This window comes from Vidua chalybeata, chromosome 1, assembly GCF_026979565.1.
Source record: "Vidua chalybeata isolate OUT-0048 chromosome 1, bVidCha1 merged haplotype, whole genome shotgun sequence".
NCBI lineage: Eukaryota > Metazoa > Chordata > Aves > Passeriformes > Viduidae > Vidua > Vidua chalybeata.
Window position 1 is genome coordinate 55447789 of NC_071530.1, and position 17909 is coordinate 55465697.

Consider the following 17909-nt stretch of genomic DNA (forward strand, 5'->3'; position numbering starts at 1 on the left):
GAAATTCAGTCATTGGTCACAGCCAGGATGGCTTCATGAGGGGAAACTCCTGCTTGCCAACCTCATTTCGTTATACAACAGGGTACTCTACCTAAGTGACCTAGGAGAGGTAGTAGATTGTATCTTTTTTGACTTCAGCAAAGCTTTTGATACTGTCTCACACACGATCCTTCTAGACAAAGCGGCCTGCACACAGCTGAATAACCATGTTTGTTATGTGATGAATGAGCAACTGGCTCAGAGGTCAGGCACAAAGCGTTGTAGTTAATGCGGTGACATCAAACTGGCATCAGATCACTGGTAGGGTTCCACAGGCTCATCTTAGGCCCAGGTCTCCTCGTAAATGACTTGGATGCAGAACTCAGGGAATAGTAATTTTGCCGATGACACCAAATGGGAGGAGCTCAAGGGCAGGGAGGCCCCACAGCAAGACTCTGGTAAACCAGAGAGATGGGCAAGCACCAACCATAGCGTTGCCATAAAACAAGGCAAACAAAAAATAACAGTGGGAGTGACAACAAACAGAACCAGAAACCCAGTAACAGCCTTCTCTCAGCTGCAGGCACTTTTGCCTTTGGTGCAGTTACAGTCACAGCCAGCAGGGGCGCTGTTGGCTCCTGGCTGGGCAGGGCAGGTGCAATGAATCACCCGCACCTGGAGGCAGTGCTGTGGCATGAACCCAGCTGCCTCTCTCCAGGTGGGTAATAGCGGCACAGCCAGCAAGAGATAGAAAGGGGCTTCCTTTACAAACTCATGGGAGGCAGCTGGTCCTGGTGTCCCTCTGGATGATGAAACAGACTGTAGCAGGAACTGTGGAGCAGCACGCTAGAAGGCAGGCACACCTGGGGTGGCAAAAAGTGTAGCAAAACTCCAGAGCCATGCCAGGAGCTGGCAGGGTATCCCAGCAGGCAGAGGCAGGGGACATCAGGTTAAAGTGTAGCAAAAAGCAAGAAACAGCAGAAAACAGCAGCACTGGGCAGCAGCAGACAGCTTTCTGCAAGCAGCTGCCACAAGCATCCAGGAAACACTCCCTCCAGAAGGGAGCGGGGGGTCAGGGTCCCGGGTTTTCCCCTGCAGCACCTGAGTAGATGGTAAGGGTCCCTTCCAGTGAGACTGGGTGTTGAAAAGGTCCCAGTTCAACAGCTGCTCTTACTAGCAAAGGCTCACCCATGGTAAGGAAAAGCAGTGCACGACAGAACTCTGCATTGACAACAAATTCTCCCCGCAGCAGCAGCCCAACTGTCTCCCCCCACAACCCTGAGAGTGATAGACAGCAAGGGACAAACCCAACCCCTCACCCCCCAGCCAAACTCTCACCATATCTCTGTACTTCCTAAGAGAAAGCCCCCCAGCTAAGAGACTGCAGCCAGCTGCACCCCTTCCCCCCATCTTGGCCACACCCTTTGTTTCTCTCAAGTATCCATTGTTCCGGTCTCTTAGGCAACAAATGGGAGAGAAATTCCCTAAGAAAGAAAAAAATTGAACAAATCTTAACCTCCAACACATATGAAGTTTAACAAGGGCAAGTGCTGGATTCTGCACTTGGGATGGGTCAACCCAGGACATACAGACTGGGGAACAAGACACTGGAGAGCAGCACCACGGGGTCCTGGTTGATGGCAAGTTGAATGTGAGTCAGCAGGTTGTCCCACTTTGCTCTGCACTGCTGCAGCCTCACCTCGAGTCCTGTGTGCAGTTTTGGGTGCACAATATAAGAAAGATACAAAACTATTACAGAACTCCCCAAAAAGGACAACCAAGATAGTGAAGAGGCTGGAGGGGAAGCTGAACAAGGAGCAACTGACATCACCCTGTCTGTTCAGCCTGGACAAAACAGACTGGAGTCCTCACTGCAGTACTAAACATCCTCACAAGGGGAAGTAGAGAGGCAGGAACTGCTGTGGTGACCACTGATAGGACCCAAAGGAACAGTCAGTCAGGGGAGGGTTGGACTATGTTCATATATAATTGAACCACATACATATACAGTTTATATGTCTGTGTGTATATATATATTTTATACATAATTAGACACTTTGAAATAACACACAGCAAACCATTAGTAAATTACTTCATCCAAAATCCTGTGTTAGTTCTCTGAGTGGCAAAAACATGCACAACAGGTGATTTTAGCCTACCATCCATTTCTGGATATGAGCCCATTTTCTATCATATGAATGCTGAGAAAACTACAGAATGTAAAAAGAAAACCAAACAAAACATTTAAAATATAAATTTATAGTCACCACACAAGATTGGATTCCCAAACTGAAAACTCAGAAAGATCTACAATAATTACCATGCAATCTTCAAAATAATAGCAGATATCTATAGCAATTCAAAAACCTCAAACTGTGGTACAATGAGAACCATATAAAATTGAGGCAAAAAATGTTCTGCATATTTTGCTTATTACCACAAGAAGAAAACCCCACAACAACCAAGAATGAGCATTTCATGGATTTGAGTGCAATCATGATAAATAATAAATTCTCTATATTTTACATGCAATGTCAAAACCTGACTTAAATGCGACAACCATGCAATAACCAGACTGCTGAAAACCTAGTTTCTAGGATTTTTTTCCTCAAGAAATGCAAACTTTTTTTAGGAGAAATGTGTGGAGCAACACACAACTGTATGTGTAAATATTACCCCATTTAAATATTTTTTTTTTTAAAGAAAGATCTTGACAACAGGTATTTACTGTGAATCCTTTCAGTATAATCCAATTCTAATGCTGAAAATACTTGCAATAAAACTGAATTACACTAAAAGACAAAATCTTATGGAAATGCAGAAATAAGATACATTACGAATTTTTGTAAAGGTTTGCAATAATTCCTGGTGAGTTACGCTACCTCTTTTTGCTGTCGCTCCAGCTCTCTCATACGTATATCTCTTGCTTCTGCTCGAGCTGCCCGTTTTGCTGCAAGTCTGGCTTCTGCCTACAAGTAGACGGAAAATAATTAAAGTTGAAAAAAAGTTTTTTGAATAATTGTTTGAGTTCTCAAATCTCTTCACAAGTACACATTAAGATTTTAACATACGGAAGTAATAAAGAATGAAATTTCAAACAGAATATGCAGCTAACTCTTTAAAGATAGCGTTGCTAGCCAAAGGAATTAGATGATCTCTTAAAAAGTCATAGAATGGCTTGGGTGTGAAGGGACCATAAAGATCATCTAGTTCCAATGCCCAGATCAGGTGCCATCAACTAAACCAGGCTGCTCAGCGCTCCATCCAACCTGGCCTTGAACAGTTCCAGGGATGGGACATCCACAACTTCTCTGGCCAACCTGTTCCAGTGGCCAGGAACTCAACCCTCTCCTGGTAAGACTGTCCTCCTAACACCTAATCTAAACCTATTCTCTTTTAGTTTAAAACCATACATTCCCCTATGTCCTAATGCTATCTGCCTGTGTAAAAAAACTCACTCTCCCCATTTTTCATAAGCCTGTTTCAGGTACTGGAAGGCTGCAGTGAGGTCTCCCCAAATATATCCCTTCTTCAGCTCTCTCAGCCTGTCTTTATAGGTGGCGTGCTCCAGTCCTCTGAGCATCTTTGTGGCCATCAACAACTTCTTCTCCCAGTCTGGACTCATATCTGAGATTGCCCTGACTGATGTGCAGTATGTTGCACTTGGACTTGTTGAACTTCAAGAGGTTCTCATGGGCCCAAATTTGTCCAGGTGGCCCTGGATGGCATCCCATCCTTCTGCTGTGCCAACTGCACCACTCTGCTTCACAGATCTACAAACTTGCTGAGGGTACACTCAATCCCATTGACAGTGTCATTGATAAAAGTATTAAACAGCTCTGGGAATATGAGGGAATACATTTTGCCATATAGCTAAAGTTTGAAGAAAGCACAAGCTCAGCTTTTTCCATGTTTGAATAATGAGTTGACAAAAATTCTCTCAAATTCTTTAAATATTAAACCACTGAAGACAGGTTTTCCACCAAAGATTCCAGTTGTCTATGTAATGTTAATTAAAAGCTTTTTGAGAATCCGCAGCAGCTAAAAACTCAAGAACTCCTAACAACCAACCAATTATAGAAGTTCTTAAAATGTAAAACCCAATGGATTTTTGCTTTGGATTAAGGATAGAGTGTTCCTTGCTTTTGCCACTGTCACAGCAAATATTTATGTAAGACATTGAAAACCTATAAAACTGTTTTACTGTGCTTCAGAAAAATGAAACAGGTATATAACTTGGGAGTTTAACTTCAAATTATGATTAAACTACAGGCACAAAAATATCAAATAATGACAGGACAGAAGGCAGACTCACTATATTATTCAAAACAGTTTGTCTTAACTCCAAATGACTCATGAAGACTATTTTTTCTGAATTTTGCATATGCAGATAAAATAATTCCAAGGCTGTGTCAACACTCTTGGCTGCCATAATGTAATCTTTTTTCAAAGCAGCATAAAACTACTCTTCTTTCTACCTGATGATAACACATAAGTAAAGCAAGGAAGTTGTCATGCAAGAGGAAGTACTTCCATTTGTAGCCCATTATTGCTCTGTTGCATATAAACCATCACACCGTCAGGTATGCAGCACAGAAAGAAAAAGGACTCAAAGAGCTGATAAGTTTGGGTTTAGCTCTGTCTATAAAATAGCAGATATATGCATTTGGCCTTTATGCTTGGCAAGGCTTTACTGTAAGTTACAAATTTAATACAAAGATAATACTGTTTAGATACAAAGTTCATTGGTTTACTGATTCATGTTAAAAATCAATTCACATTTCACCATTCTCTCCTAGTTGTACACCCAGAAACCTAACTTTAAATTCCAACAGTAAAAGGGGAGCTCCATTTCTTATCATTTACTAAACCCTTGATAAAACACAAGTGAATTTACAAACATTTGTCATAAAATGGGTGCCAGAAGAAAATCTTATCTTTTTAGATTTTTTTAATGGCTGAATACTACATTAATTTTTAAGCTGAGCAACTAGATTCCTGTAAAAAGCAAACAATCTCAAAAAAGACATAAGTCTTGGCAAGTTAACTAAAAGGACAGCTTTCAGGCTTCCTTCCCCATACTTCAGAACAAGAGACAAGTTGCAGTACCATTAGAAAGGCCATAAGGCCATAATACCAAGTGATTCTTAAATCCCATCAGATCTGTTAGAGCACAGGTCTCATGCTATTGATGCAGCAATCACACAAGTCTTCATAGCTATGTTATTGAAATTCAAAATGAACAATAATAGGGAAACAACCGTAATTCAAAAGGACACAGTTTTCTTCCCAGGCGCTGCTATTCACTCTGTTGCCTTACTGAAAAAGCCCATAAAAGTTGTGACACAAATTACCACCAACAAATCCTTAACAAAAAATTTCATCAGCTGCATTGAAATAAAGTCTTTAAATATCTGTTAAGGAAAATGTAGAGCCACAATAGCTTTGGATAAAGTTTGGACTATAGGAGCAGAATAAAAACACTAGACTACTCGTTTTGGGTTTTTTTTTTTAATAAACCAGCAAAAGTAGAGGCAGTAATGTTATCATGCTTTTCAATTCAACTAACATTTTACTTGAGAGAGCATACCAAATACATCCCTATTCATTGCTTATAGTAGCTTGGAAGCCAATACAGATTGCTTTCTACAGCCTGCATTAAACAAAGTCCAGTCTTAGAAAAGGCCACTACAGTCTTGATTTCAGTTTCACTGGTCATTATTCTCTATACAGTATTTAGACCAGACACACATTCATAAAATATATTCTGATAAATATCCACTGCAATATTATCTAACTGAAGTACAGCTTATTATAAAGTGATATACCAAGTTTCTATTTTTCTGAAGTAAAAATTCAACTGTGTGTTGTCCAAGATCTAGCAACTCTGACACTATTTCAGTAGCTTCCTAAGGAAACTTTCAACTGATAAAAAGAAATGGGATAGCTGAATTTTCTTGAAGACTTTAACTGCAAATAAGATATGATGTATTTAAATCTGGTGCACTTACACTAGTGGCTTAAATTAAAAGAATGTTATAAAATCTGGAGGGCAAACAGCCATTAGGTAAAGATACAATAATTCAGCATGAAATTCATCCAGAGAATTGATCAAAAAAAGGACATAGAAGACTACAGAGGAGATCTTTGTAATAAAAGAAATTGGGTAGGAAAACAAGGAAGAGGTCCTTGAGAATTTACGTGGGTAAGAAAAAAGAAGACTAATTAATAAATTATTGATTTATAACTAAATCTCTAAATTCTCTTTTGTATATGAACACACTCATACTATTCATACTCACCTTCTACTCTGGGACAAATTTGTGTTTTTAAACCAATCCTGTATTTCTTTGGGTATTAGCTCTGGTCTAAGTAGCAAAACAAAGCAATCTGTTTACCACTGAGTTCTGGAATTCCTCATTTCAAAATAGATACCAAAAACCATTACATGAACAAAAAACCACCCAGTATTTCCTTGTACCTGCATAAAAAGCATTTCATTCTAGAAGATTATCATCCTGGCTGTTTTTAAGCAGTTAAGCAGTACCTTACAGCAGTATTCACTTTGACTGGTTTATTTTATTGCAAATACAGAGGTAGCAAGACAATGTTCTTCTTCCAGGAGGTGACACAGTCAGTTCCGTGACTTTCACCTAAAAACCAATTATTATAAGCTATTTATAGTTCTTTAGAAAGCCATCTCTACTTCTTCAATTTTTTCATCTTTGTTTTTAAATACGTATTCTACCACAATTTTGAAAACTTTTAGCTCAACTTTCAGGGATAACATGTTTCTTCAGTTAAATCAAAAATATTTTTGGAAAGAAAGAAAGAAGCAAAGAAAGGTGAGACTTTAACTTGAATGCCTTTGTAAAGATCGAGTCTGGAGTCTCTCCTTTCTGATGTATTTTTCTTAGTCTCTTCAAAGCAACAACCATGTTTTTTCCTAGTAAGCAGTATGATAGTAACATAGAATCTACATGGTAGAGGCTTCCCTCCATTTGAGCAAGGAAAAGCATAACATCTATCTCCATAGTGTAGATAGGCATCTTTTTCCTTCCCTTGCCTGCAAGAAGGAATTCACTAGAAAGCAACAGTATTTTATTTTTAATTTTTATACCCTGGAGAAGGTGATTCTTTAATTAGCTCAGATTCAGCATAAAAGCTTCATAAGGTTAAAATATAGGCTATGCTAAAACATTATTCACCTCTGAAAAAATTAGAATTAATTTGTCATCATGGGCTGATGTATACATATAACACAGAACTAGTTTCTCTCTCTGCCAAGGAATATGCAGTCCTGCAGTTTCCAAGGCAGGAGACCCGGTCAAGGAGCATTTCATTCTTCCACCAGATGGCAGCGGTAAGGGCACTAACTGCCCCTGCGGGAACCGCTGCTCCCTGTCTGCCACAGGTGCATGGAACGGCACTAGGACACCCTGCCAGCTCTGGTTAAGCATCGAGGCGAGCAGTTAAAAATGTTCACTGTAATTGTTAATAGATAACAATTACGTATAGCAACTTAAATTCACCTTTTCTCATCAAGCAAACAAAGGATTCTGTGCCCAATTCCAACCCCCCTGCCTTGAGGGGTTGGAATTGGATGATCTGTAAGGTCCCTTTCAATTCAAACCATTCTATGATTCCTTCTGCTGCTCAATTCTTCTGTATTCTAATTCCCATGCTTTTTGCCAAAATCTCCATACTGTCTCATCAAATCAAGGCAACACCATCACTAATGACCCGAAAGTATTTCTTATGGCTCCTCAGAACTCTCTTTTTCCACTTACTTCTCATGCCTCTTCCCCAGTTGCCTACAAACAACAAAATCCTACATTTTAACATGACTTAAACGCTTAAGAGACTTTATTTCTGATGTTTCATTTTTTCCATTTATTATACAGACTCACATATATATCTCTAGAATATCTTATATCCTATAAAATATCCTTAACCACTATTAAAAACAAAAGCAAACAAGGCATTGAATTAATACTAAGGTAGAAACAGCTAATTTAAAAGTATTTAGTGACATCTTACCACAACAAAATAATAGGTCACCTAGCATCTACAAAGACAATATCCATGAGGATGGAATTCTTAGGGACTTTGCTTGTTTTCTTAAAAGAAGCTGAACCTACATGAAGAGAAAAATATGTACTAAACGTTAAATAGATTCATATGAAAAAGACTGTTGTTAACTGTTTCTAAATTCATGATATAGCACTCAAACATTTAAAAATATTCAACTCATCTTTTTCTATCATGGCAATTCAGTAACATTACATCTCTATTAAAGTAAGAACAAGTGCATTCTACTCACAGTTGAGCTACTACAAAGTGAATTTTAAATCAAAATGAATCTTTATTCTCTCCCATGAGAAAACACCTAAAGAGTTTTCCATGCTCTTGCTATATAGTGAAAATAGCAATGAGAACAGTTCCTGAGAAAAAAACCCAAAACATAGAGACAATATTCTACAAGGCAGAAACCCAGCGAACACTGTTACAATGTTGCTTGTCCACAACCTCTAGTTCTCTGTCACCTAGTTACACAGCCCGGAAGAATGAAGAGCTGCTGATGATACCACCCTAAAAAAAGGCTATGAATGGTATATCCTGATTGTCCCTTCAAACTCCTGTTTAGCAGGTTGAGGATGGTGAGATGACATGTGTCAGACTCTTATCACTCTCTTATCACTCTACAATGTTTATTGTATCTGAGCATGAACCACAGGCAATGCAAGAACACAGAAGTCACTGAAACCTCTGTTCTCACACAATCAGACTGGTTTTGGAGAAAGAGGTCTCATGCAATCCTAAAAGACGGTGATGACGGGTTACTGCTAAATATTTAAAATTAACAATTTGTCTGCAAAGACAAGTAAAGCAGGGATGCACAACTCAGCCAATGATATTCTGTCTGCAAAAGAATTTAATAAGGAGAGAATCCCCACAACTAACACACGGGGAAACCATCTTGAGATCGTATCAGCTGTATTCAATGTAGATTGTGAACATAACCTTGAGAATATGTATTACGGCTTGGTGTTCCCCAGAGGTCCGTCTGGCCCCTGGGGCAGCAACCGCTGTAGGTGTCCTGGATAGCACTGTGCTGATGAGGCGCAGCCTGTCAGGGCCCTCCTCGGCTAGCTCCGAGCCGCTGGCTACCTTGCGAGCACTTGTGGAGTGATTTCAGCTCTTAGTGATGTCAGCTCTTAGTGATTTCAGCTCTGTGCTCGCAAAGTGCCTCAGCAGACGCGGGGAAGGAGAGAGGTGAAGGCTGTGTGGAGTTCTGCGGAGATGTCTTTATTGGCAGCTTCTGCAAAGGGTTCCAGTGACAGCTCTTCCGTCTGAACTGGGCAGTGGTATGGGTTTATACAGGCTATTGAGGGATCAGGATTTGTCCTATGGCTGAAGTTGAGGAGAATACGACCTATAGCCTTACAGAGAGATAACAGGGTTTGATGTGCGGAAGAGGGGTAGTTCTGTTCCACTCATCATGACTCTGCATTTCTTATCTTAGGCTAGTGACTGCCATGGAGGCCTTGCAGGGCCTCTGACTGCTACAAATATGAACTTCAATTTTCATTTAAATAGTTACGTGGGAATTTTCAAGCAGTTAAATCTTTTTGTTTAACAAATGACAATATAATATTGCCAGGAGCCTGAAGTTACACTAGGCAATCATTACCTGCACTTTGGGAAGCTCAAACTTTGCACAAGATACATGAAACTGTCTTCTACACCAGATGACTTATTCTTTGTCAATCTTAGAAAGCTAGCAGTTTCAGAATCCATTAAAAAAGCTAGAGAATGAACCAAAAGGTCATATAAAGGAACTCTATATTTTCAGGAGATAAGCTTTTTTTTTCTTTTAAGAGATCAGCTGACTTCTAATTAACCCTGCTATAATTAGAATACACTTGCCACTACTGCATTTTAATGAAGTTAGGTGCTTTTACACCCACAGTTCTGTTATTTCCTTGCAGGGAACACATGGACAATGTATCTACACCTGCTCCTGCAGCTTTTAAAAAAGCATGTGTGTTTTAAGCTTTATCTCTTTATGTTATCAGTAGGAAAGAAAAATAAAGTGTTAGGGAGGGGAAAAGAAGTGTCCTGAAGGTTTTATTATTATTATTCTATTAGTTTCTGTTAATATAAGTTTTCTTTATACCCTTTTAAAGTTTTAAGCCTGCTTTGCCTTCCTCCTACTCCCATCTCACAAGGAAATGAGTAAGTATATTCTAGTAAGTGCACTGGCATTTAGCCAGCTCTAAACCCACCACATTAATTAGTGTGTTGGCCGAGAAATGTCAAGTTGGCGAACCCAAACCCCCACACAAAATTGGTGTTCAAACTAAAACCACCACAGCATGATAAACTGTTGTACCAGGATAAGACTGCCAAACTGATAAACTGCAAATAATCTCATTTCAGACATGGTGAAATAGGGAGAGTGCATTGCTTCCAGAAAATGATGCACAGATAGATCCCTGTCCCTGGATATGCACATCAACTTTACTCTTCCTTAGTTCCAGTAAGCAAGGAAATTAAATGCCAGAAAAATAATACATCATAGTATAAAAAGTAGGTCCCTAAGAAAGAGGTTTAGCAACTCAAAAGTTCTTGGAATAAGGCAGAAATTCACTCTACTGTTGATGTTTCAGCATATTTGCGTATATCTGTGTAACACAGAGACATTGTAAAAATGCTTGTCTCAACGCATAGTCCCACACCAAGGAAAAGATGTGGAAGAGCTCTCTACATAACAGAAGTTAAGTACAAGAAATAAAGGGGAGGGGACAGCCAACAGAAGAAAAAAGTTTTCTTATGCGAAGGAAAGATGGAAAAAAATTGAAGAAATATCAAAGTGGAAGCAATCTGACCAGGCACCTCAGATGCTTACAACAGTGCCCTTATCTTCCATTAAATATTTTCATATAAAATTAGATCAGATTCAACCAGTGCAGAAAAACGACTATATGGAAATGAACTTACTGGATCAGTGCCAAAAAATTCTTTAAACCAAATTTCCTAGAAAGCAGTGTTTACTGGTACTAAAAGGAAGGTATTATTTTTTTTCACACATGCCATACAACAAGGAAATGACAATTTTGTCAAATTAAAAGTGATAACAATAAGAATAGCACTTTCTGAAATCTGAACTTTTAGAGAAAAAACACCTTGAAATGTCATACACTAGAGTCACTTTACTATAGTTCTTTGTATTACAAATTCCCAGTGCCATTTTGTGACTGCTCTGGATCCCAGAGCACTTTTATGCCGTTTCACCACACAGATCATCCTGAGTGCAGTCTTTTGTTTCTGCATATTCTGTTTATCATCTCTTAATACCTAGAAGATCTTTAGAAAGATCTTCAATAGAAAACACATGGATTACAGGATTCAATTAAATTCTAGCAAGTAATGTCTTCTAAAAAGATAGGATGTAAGAGAACTAAGCCCAACAGTAATTTTAAGTAAGATAATACGCATTACATGTTATTATTGAGATCCTTTTCTAGGTTAAATGACAAGTTGATGTTATGGAAGCATGCATATACTCAAAGAAATTTAAGGCCATATTCTTTTTTTTACTCACTGTTTTCGCTAAAAATGAGAGATGGAACTTGATGAGTGAGATCATACATGATCCAGAGTCCCACACAGGACTTGGCTGATAGAGTGAGACCTTCCATTAGAACTAGAACATGACTTTCTCATGTTACCAACCAATTTTTTTTTTTTTACTGACAAGGCATATATTTTGCCTACAGTCAATGATAGATACACTTGAAAATGCATAAATAAGCTTTCTCTTCAGAGACCTATCACCTACCTACTTTGTCTTATATACACATATACAGACAACTATTTACATTACAAAGCCAAATAGAATCTGCATTTTGCACTCATTTATCAACTAGGGCAAGCAGCTTTGTAGATAATGTACCCCCAAAGAACCTGGATTCACTTGTATACAAACAGTATTAAGGCTTTTGTTCCCTAGTCACAGCATTCCCACCTAGAAAAACTCTGGTCCAAACAGACATCTCTAAGACTTTAAATTCCAACTGCCTAAATCCCATGGGACAAAATTCCCCTTTGTATCAACTTCTTGTTAATTGTACTTTTTGCTGGTTATCTCCAGCTCTCTTTTTTTTTTTTGGTGGTGGAATTTCTGGTACAGTGTACACATTAGGCTTATTTGGAAAGAAATGTGACTTCTCACATTTAAAATAGATTCTATTACAAATATATTTTAATAGCAACTACTACCCATTCAATATTAAAACAGTATACTTACCATCTTAAGATTATGACACACTGTAATAGGATAAATGTGTATGTTTTTTAGTTTTACACTTGAGATAGCACCTGGATTTTTCATTTATCTTTAAGCATGTAGGTATCTGTAGAAATAGCTGCTAGGCTTAAGTGTAAATCTGTGAGGTTACACTAGTCATACAGTCAATATCTCATTATGTTAACATTTCAGTTAATGTGATTTTTTTGATCAATAATTCTCTTAGCTTATATTAATTGTCATATTTTTGGCTAATTACACTTTTTTATGCACATCTATAAAAAAATAACTTTTCCTGGATAATGAGATTACTTTCATCCCTATTTCAGAATTCAAGACACTTTAAAATTAGCAAACCTCTCTGGCAATGTTGCTTAGAGCTTCATCTTCTGCAGAAAATCTGTCTTTCACTGGAGTTCTCTTCCGTCCTGATCCAGGAGTTCCCATTTTTATTCTCTGAATCTGTACTTGAAAACACAGACAGGACAAAGCTCAATTTTAATTAAGATCTGGAATTAAATTAAAAACAATCAACCAACCTACACGCCAAAATGTTCTAAGTTTTCCAATCTTTAGGTACATAATACTCAAGACATCTACATGCGATTGACATGTAATCGTAAAACTTTATCACAAAAGCTTGTGGCAGCACTACAGAACATCACTGCATCCTTCAAGGTGCACATATAGAATTTTTCTACTGAACAGAACCCATCAGTTTACCTACAGCTTCAAAGTCAGGCACAACTGGAAACTGCTCCTGGCTCAAAAAGGACACCTCTGTTCTCTGTCAATTTATGTAACTCCTAAAAACATATATCCATTTAAGTTACAGATGTGAAAAAAAAACCCTATGGATAACAAAGTGTTCAAGAATTAAATCTACATGGTCATTAGAGTTCTCCTCAACACAGGAAAGACTCAGCAGACAAACTTTACTAAGCATCCAAGTAGGTAGATGTGACTTACATTTAACGCAGCAGTTCAGCAACTGAACTACTGTCTTCAAAAGCAGAAGATTTACTATAGCAGAAATAGACACCTTTACACAAAAAAAAAAACATTCTTTTGCCTAACAAGGTTCTCAAACTGGGAAATTAACAGAGAAACATACTACCATCATATACCCAGAATACATAAGATACCCTTACTTTTCCTCCAGAAATCTCTTATGAATTGCAAGCATATGAAAATGACCAACAAAAAACACAGCCCATGTAGACAAAATTAAAAAAAAATTACACACACCAAAAAAAAAAAAAAAAAAAAAAAAAAAAAAAAAAAAAAAAAAAATCAAAAACCACAACTACGTAAGTTTTTTTTCAAATATCCTAAAGAAATCCTACTTCCAGACATCCAGGTCCTCTCAAATATCAGACTAGAATTTGGTGGTAGTCCAGCTATTTGACAAGGTAAGTAACCTACACATGGTTTGAGAAACACCTTAGTTATAATAAAAAATTCTATTTTTATTATAGGAAGAAGAGATCTAAAAGGTAACTAGTATTGGCTATCCTTTTGAAACTGAACTGTTACAAGAACTACCTTTCTTACTGGATCTAACTAGCAAAGACTCCGGAATTGATTATAGTTTACTCAAAAGGGAAGGAGGAAAAAAACCCAAAGTGATGGCTATTTTTGTACAAGTGGAGTATTTACTTTATTACTTTTATACAGCAATCACAAAGCCAAAATATTTTCTGGCACTGAAAGACACCAAGTAGCATCACAGGACTTTTTTTTTCCTCTTATATTTTAGCTCCTACACCTTTTCATCACCCTTCCTTTAATAACTTTATACTATTACTCCTTTATTTTCCTTGCAAGCAAGAATTAGTTTTACTCTGCTTCAAATTTTACTACTCTTCATCTGCTCAGTATTGTCACTGCTAATCCATTTGGTAAGAGTCTGTATTTTTAGTCTTAAAAACAAGCAAGTAAACTTACGTCTTGTACTCAAGAAAATTTAGACAAATATATGCATAAACAGTTTGGAGACCTCCTTGGCAAAGGTTTAATCTCAGAACTACAAGTTGCTGTCCACATTCTGAATGTCCCAAAAAATCTGTATCTTTTTTCAGTAATTCTTATTGGCTGACTTCAAATATTAAAATCAGACAGGGCCCAAACTAGAAGTTACATGAACACAAAATAATACTACCCCTACTACAGAAGGCTTTAACAATGTTATACACTAGCCACAAGAAAAATCACGAAATGTTTGTTACAATAAATAGGTTCATATAAGAACAGAAATCCAATCTATCTACTAAAAGTCACAAAGCATGAAATTTTTTTAATTGACATATTAAAGGCCATATTTCTTTAAAAAGTATTTACCACATAAGTAAAACATGCAGAATAACTGCACATACCATGGACTTGAACTGCATTGGTTGACATCCTTTAAACAACATATAATTTCTAATAGACAACAAACTTTGGTTTGTTAACTCAGTGAGATGCTCTTAGCTGGCAGACTGATTTGGGGAATGTAATGGTTTATAGCTAAAATATAGCTAATTTAATATAGTTATGTTCAGTTTACAGGAAGTACTAATTTACAGAGTAGTAATTGCATAAAAATTAGATGCTGATGCTTTAAATGAGGAAAACACACTTAATCTCAGTCCCTGTGGAGGAAGGCAAGTGTGGCATCCCTGCCAGCAATCTACCATGCTTCTCACCTAGAACAAGCACAAAACTCCTGACTGAGCCCAAACACAAGAGGGAACAGGACAGATTACCCAGAAGGTACACAGAGATATTGCCTTTGCCTACAAGGAGGAATTAAGAAAAATCAAAGCTCAACTGAAGCCAAAACTAGTAAAGGCTGATAAGGACAAAGAGAAAGGCTATTCTAAGGACATCGGGAACACAAGAAAGACTAAGAACACTTTAGCGCCACTGTTTAGTGACACAGGTGAGAGTGGTGGGTGCTTACCAAGCCCCACCCTTGGCAGAACGGTCTGGATAATAACAAATGTGAAGATGGGAATCTGTGTGCCTGAATCAAATAAGCAAAACTGACAGGGTACAGGCCCAAACCTGGTCATGTTACAGAGCAAGAGGCTTGTCAGTTATATTAAACAGAAACTAGGAAATTAGACAGAAGAATTTGTTTGAAGTAAAAGAGTCTTCTTAAAAATAAAACCAAAATCAACAGTGACAGTAGTAGTAGCTTTGGAGGGATAACAGCATCAGTCAAACCCCGGTTTGATGCTGTCAGAAGTCACCTCACTGACTGCATGATATCTGTCTAGGCTAAACCAATACAGCATCCCTCCTAGTGGATGCAAGATCCTGCACTCTAGCTAGCAGGTGGTCAGTACAGGGAGGGTCAGTGAATGTGAGCTTGTTAGATATGCTCTCACTGGCATATGCATTAGGACATAGCACAGCATGTATTAGAGAACAGCACAGATACACACAACTCTAGAGTGTCCACATCTCCAGTAGAAATCATGTGCAAATAGGGGAACCTGGAGTTGGAAGAACACAACAGTTAAACACCAGCCTAGAGAGGCTTTGAAATGTCCATCCCTGAAGATTGACATTTAAAAACTTAACTAGACAAGGCTCTGAAAAACCTTTTCTAATTGACAATACTTTGGACAAAGGGTGACCTCCAAAGAATCTTCCTAAAAGAAAATACATGGTTCTACACTTATTATTGTTCTCAATTTTGAAACTAAACCTCAATATGAGCTTTCTTTAATTAGATGTTTTAATATTTCTTCAAGGGTCTTGTCACAATTTCTTCCATTCCATTTAACTTTTAATTAGGCTGATGTACATCAGAGTATTTAATTTCTTGTTATAAAGTTCGGTACTACAGAAACCTAGACATATTGCTAATATGCTAATTAGTCTAATACTATAAATATCATTATGTTACTTCTCAGGAAAATATAAGATATCAATATTTCACATACATGTAGAAATACTTTTGAGATGTTTCACTTCAATTACTTTCTGATTACACAAAAAAATTATTTTCCTGCATGGCGAATCATGATTTTAAAAATTTAAGATTTTAGCTGAGGGTTAGAACCAATTCATATTGAAGTCAGATACACCAAAGATAGGTTAATGATTATTAGATGCTTAAGCTAAAGCTAATTGTTATATTATAAACTCATTTATAGAAGGGGAGCAAGTGAACGATTATAGGAACATATTGAAAACAGTAGAACAATGCCCAGCACCTGGACTCTACGTTAATCCATCATGAATCAGGGGGCTTTGGATCATGCCAGAGGGTCACAGAGACCTGGCAAAGACCTTCCTGACTTCATCCCTGGGACCACCGACCCAATTCAAGAGAAGAACTGTGTGTGCATGAAGAACTAGTAACCTCATTTTAATACAAAGCGAGGATGGGAGGTGCTGGGGTTATGCATATGTATTATTTTGGGAAATAAATAGAAGGCAAGAATCCTTGTGCGATGAGGTTACACATTTCAGGAACGATCCCTCTTGTGCCACCTGCCAGTGTAATAAACATATCACTTTCTAACTTTAACTAGTTAGAGTGTCTTTGTGCGTGATTTTCGGTTTTAATGAGTCAATGGGATAAAGAATTTTGCTGCAGTATGGGATAAAGAATTTAATACACAGTGTCACATTAGAATTTTCAGAAAAAATAACTAAAGAGAACACCAAAACAAAACCAGACAAAGAACAGTTTGCTATTGTCTTTTATGGTTTAGAAAGACAGATACAAAAGGAAAGAACACTTATATCTGCTGCATTTACAGTTAAAAATTCTTGAGAAACATCTATTTCATGCCTAATTCTATAGGCATGGTAACACATTGTATTACACAACTGATGAAGTGACATCCTGTTGCATTTCATTCCAAAACACAGAAGTGTCTGAAGTCCCCAAACAAAACAGAAGACCTGTCACAAAATCCTTCAAATGCCCTCTCATTTGTCTTCACTTCAGATATATATACATTTTATCTCTTCCACAAGTCTTTTCTGTCTAGTCTTCTTCAGACTACCTTCTGACTAAGGGTTCTTCTTGTTTCTTTTTTGCTTCCTAGAAAAAAGTCTGCTTTGTCTTAGAGAAAAAAAAAAGCTACACTACAAGTTCAGGGCCTATCACTCACTGCCTTCAATGGCACCACCTGTTCTAAATGCCTGGGTGTACGCCAGCATACTTGGCATTACATACATAGGATCCAGATAGTTTAGTGTGAACAGGCTATAAATAACAGACCAAAACTCCCCTTTTTTCTTTCAAGCAAGACTACAAAATCAGTAAAATTCACCTGTGTAGACACCATCTCTGTATAAATGATTCAACAACAAAGAATGGCACTGCACTAGAACTAATGTCTTTTAGAAACAGAATGTGAATGCAAAAGTATTAGTACTACAACAGTTGCATTCATGATTGAGAAGGAGCATAATCATACTGGCAACCACAATCTTGTCTGCTCAATCTTCAGTCTTTGTCCAAGTAAACTTCAAAGGAGACAAAGCAAATAGACATAGAAAAAAATTAAATTATTTTAAGAAGACAGATACAAGCGTCATCTTCAGAAGAAAGACTCCATACAAGGGTACTCTTTGCAATTAATGTTTGCTCATAGGTCCAAAACCACCC

General features: G+C 37.6%; 1 protein-coding gene across 21 annotated transcripts in view; it reads right to left on the reverse strand.

Annotated features, from left to right (window-relative positions):
- LRRFIP2 (LRR binding FLII interacting protein 2) overlaps window positions 1-17909 on the reverse strand; it is a 57677-nt gene that overhangs the window by 35584 nt on the left and 4184 nt on the right. For 19 of the 21 annotated variants that reach the window (XR_008429464.1, XM_053935805.1, XM_053935811.1 and 16 more), the window contains exons 3-4: window positions 12650-12759; window positions 2862-2948 (exon numbers count right to left, since the gene is read on the reverse strand). Coding sequence is in view for 20 of the 21 variants with exons in the window: in XM_053935805.1 (XP_053791780.1) it covers window positions 2862-2948; window positions 12650-12739 (177 nt within the window). In the remaining variant the exon portion in view is untranslated. Of the gene's footprint in view, window positions 1-2861; window positions 2949-6526; window positions 6633-8019; window positions 8117-12649; window positions 12760-17909 lie in introns of all 21 variants that reach the window. The other 2 variants (XM_053935849.1, XM_053935853.1) reach the window with 2 other exon arrangements.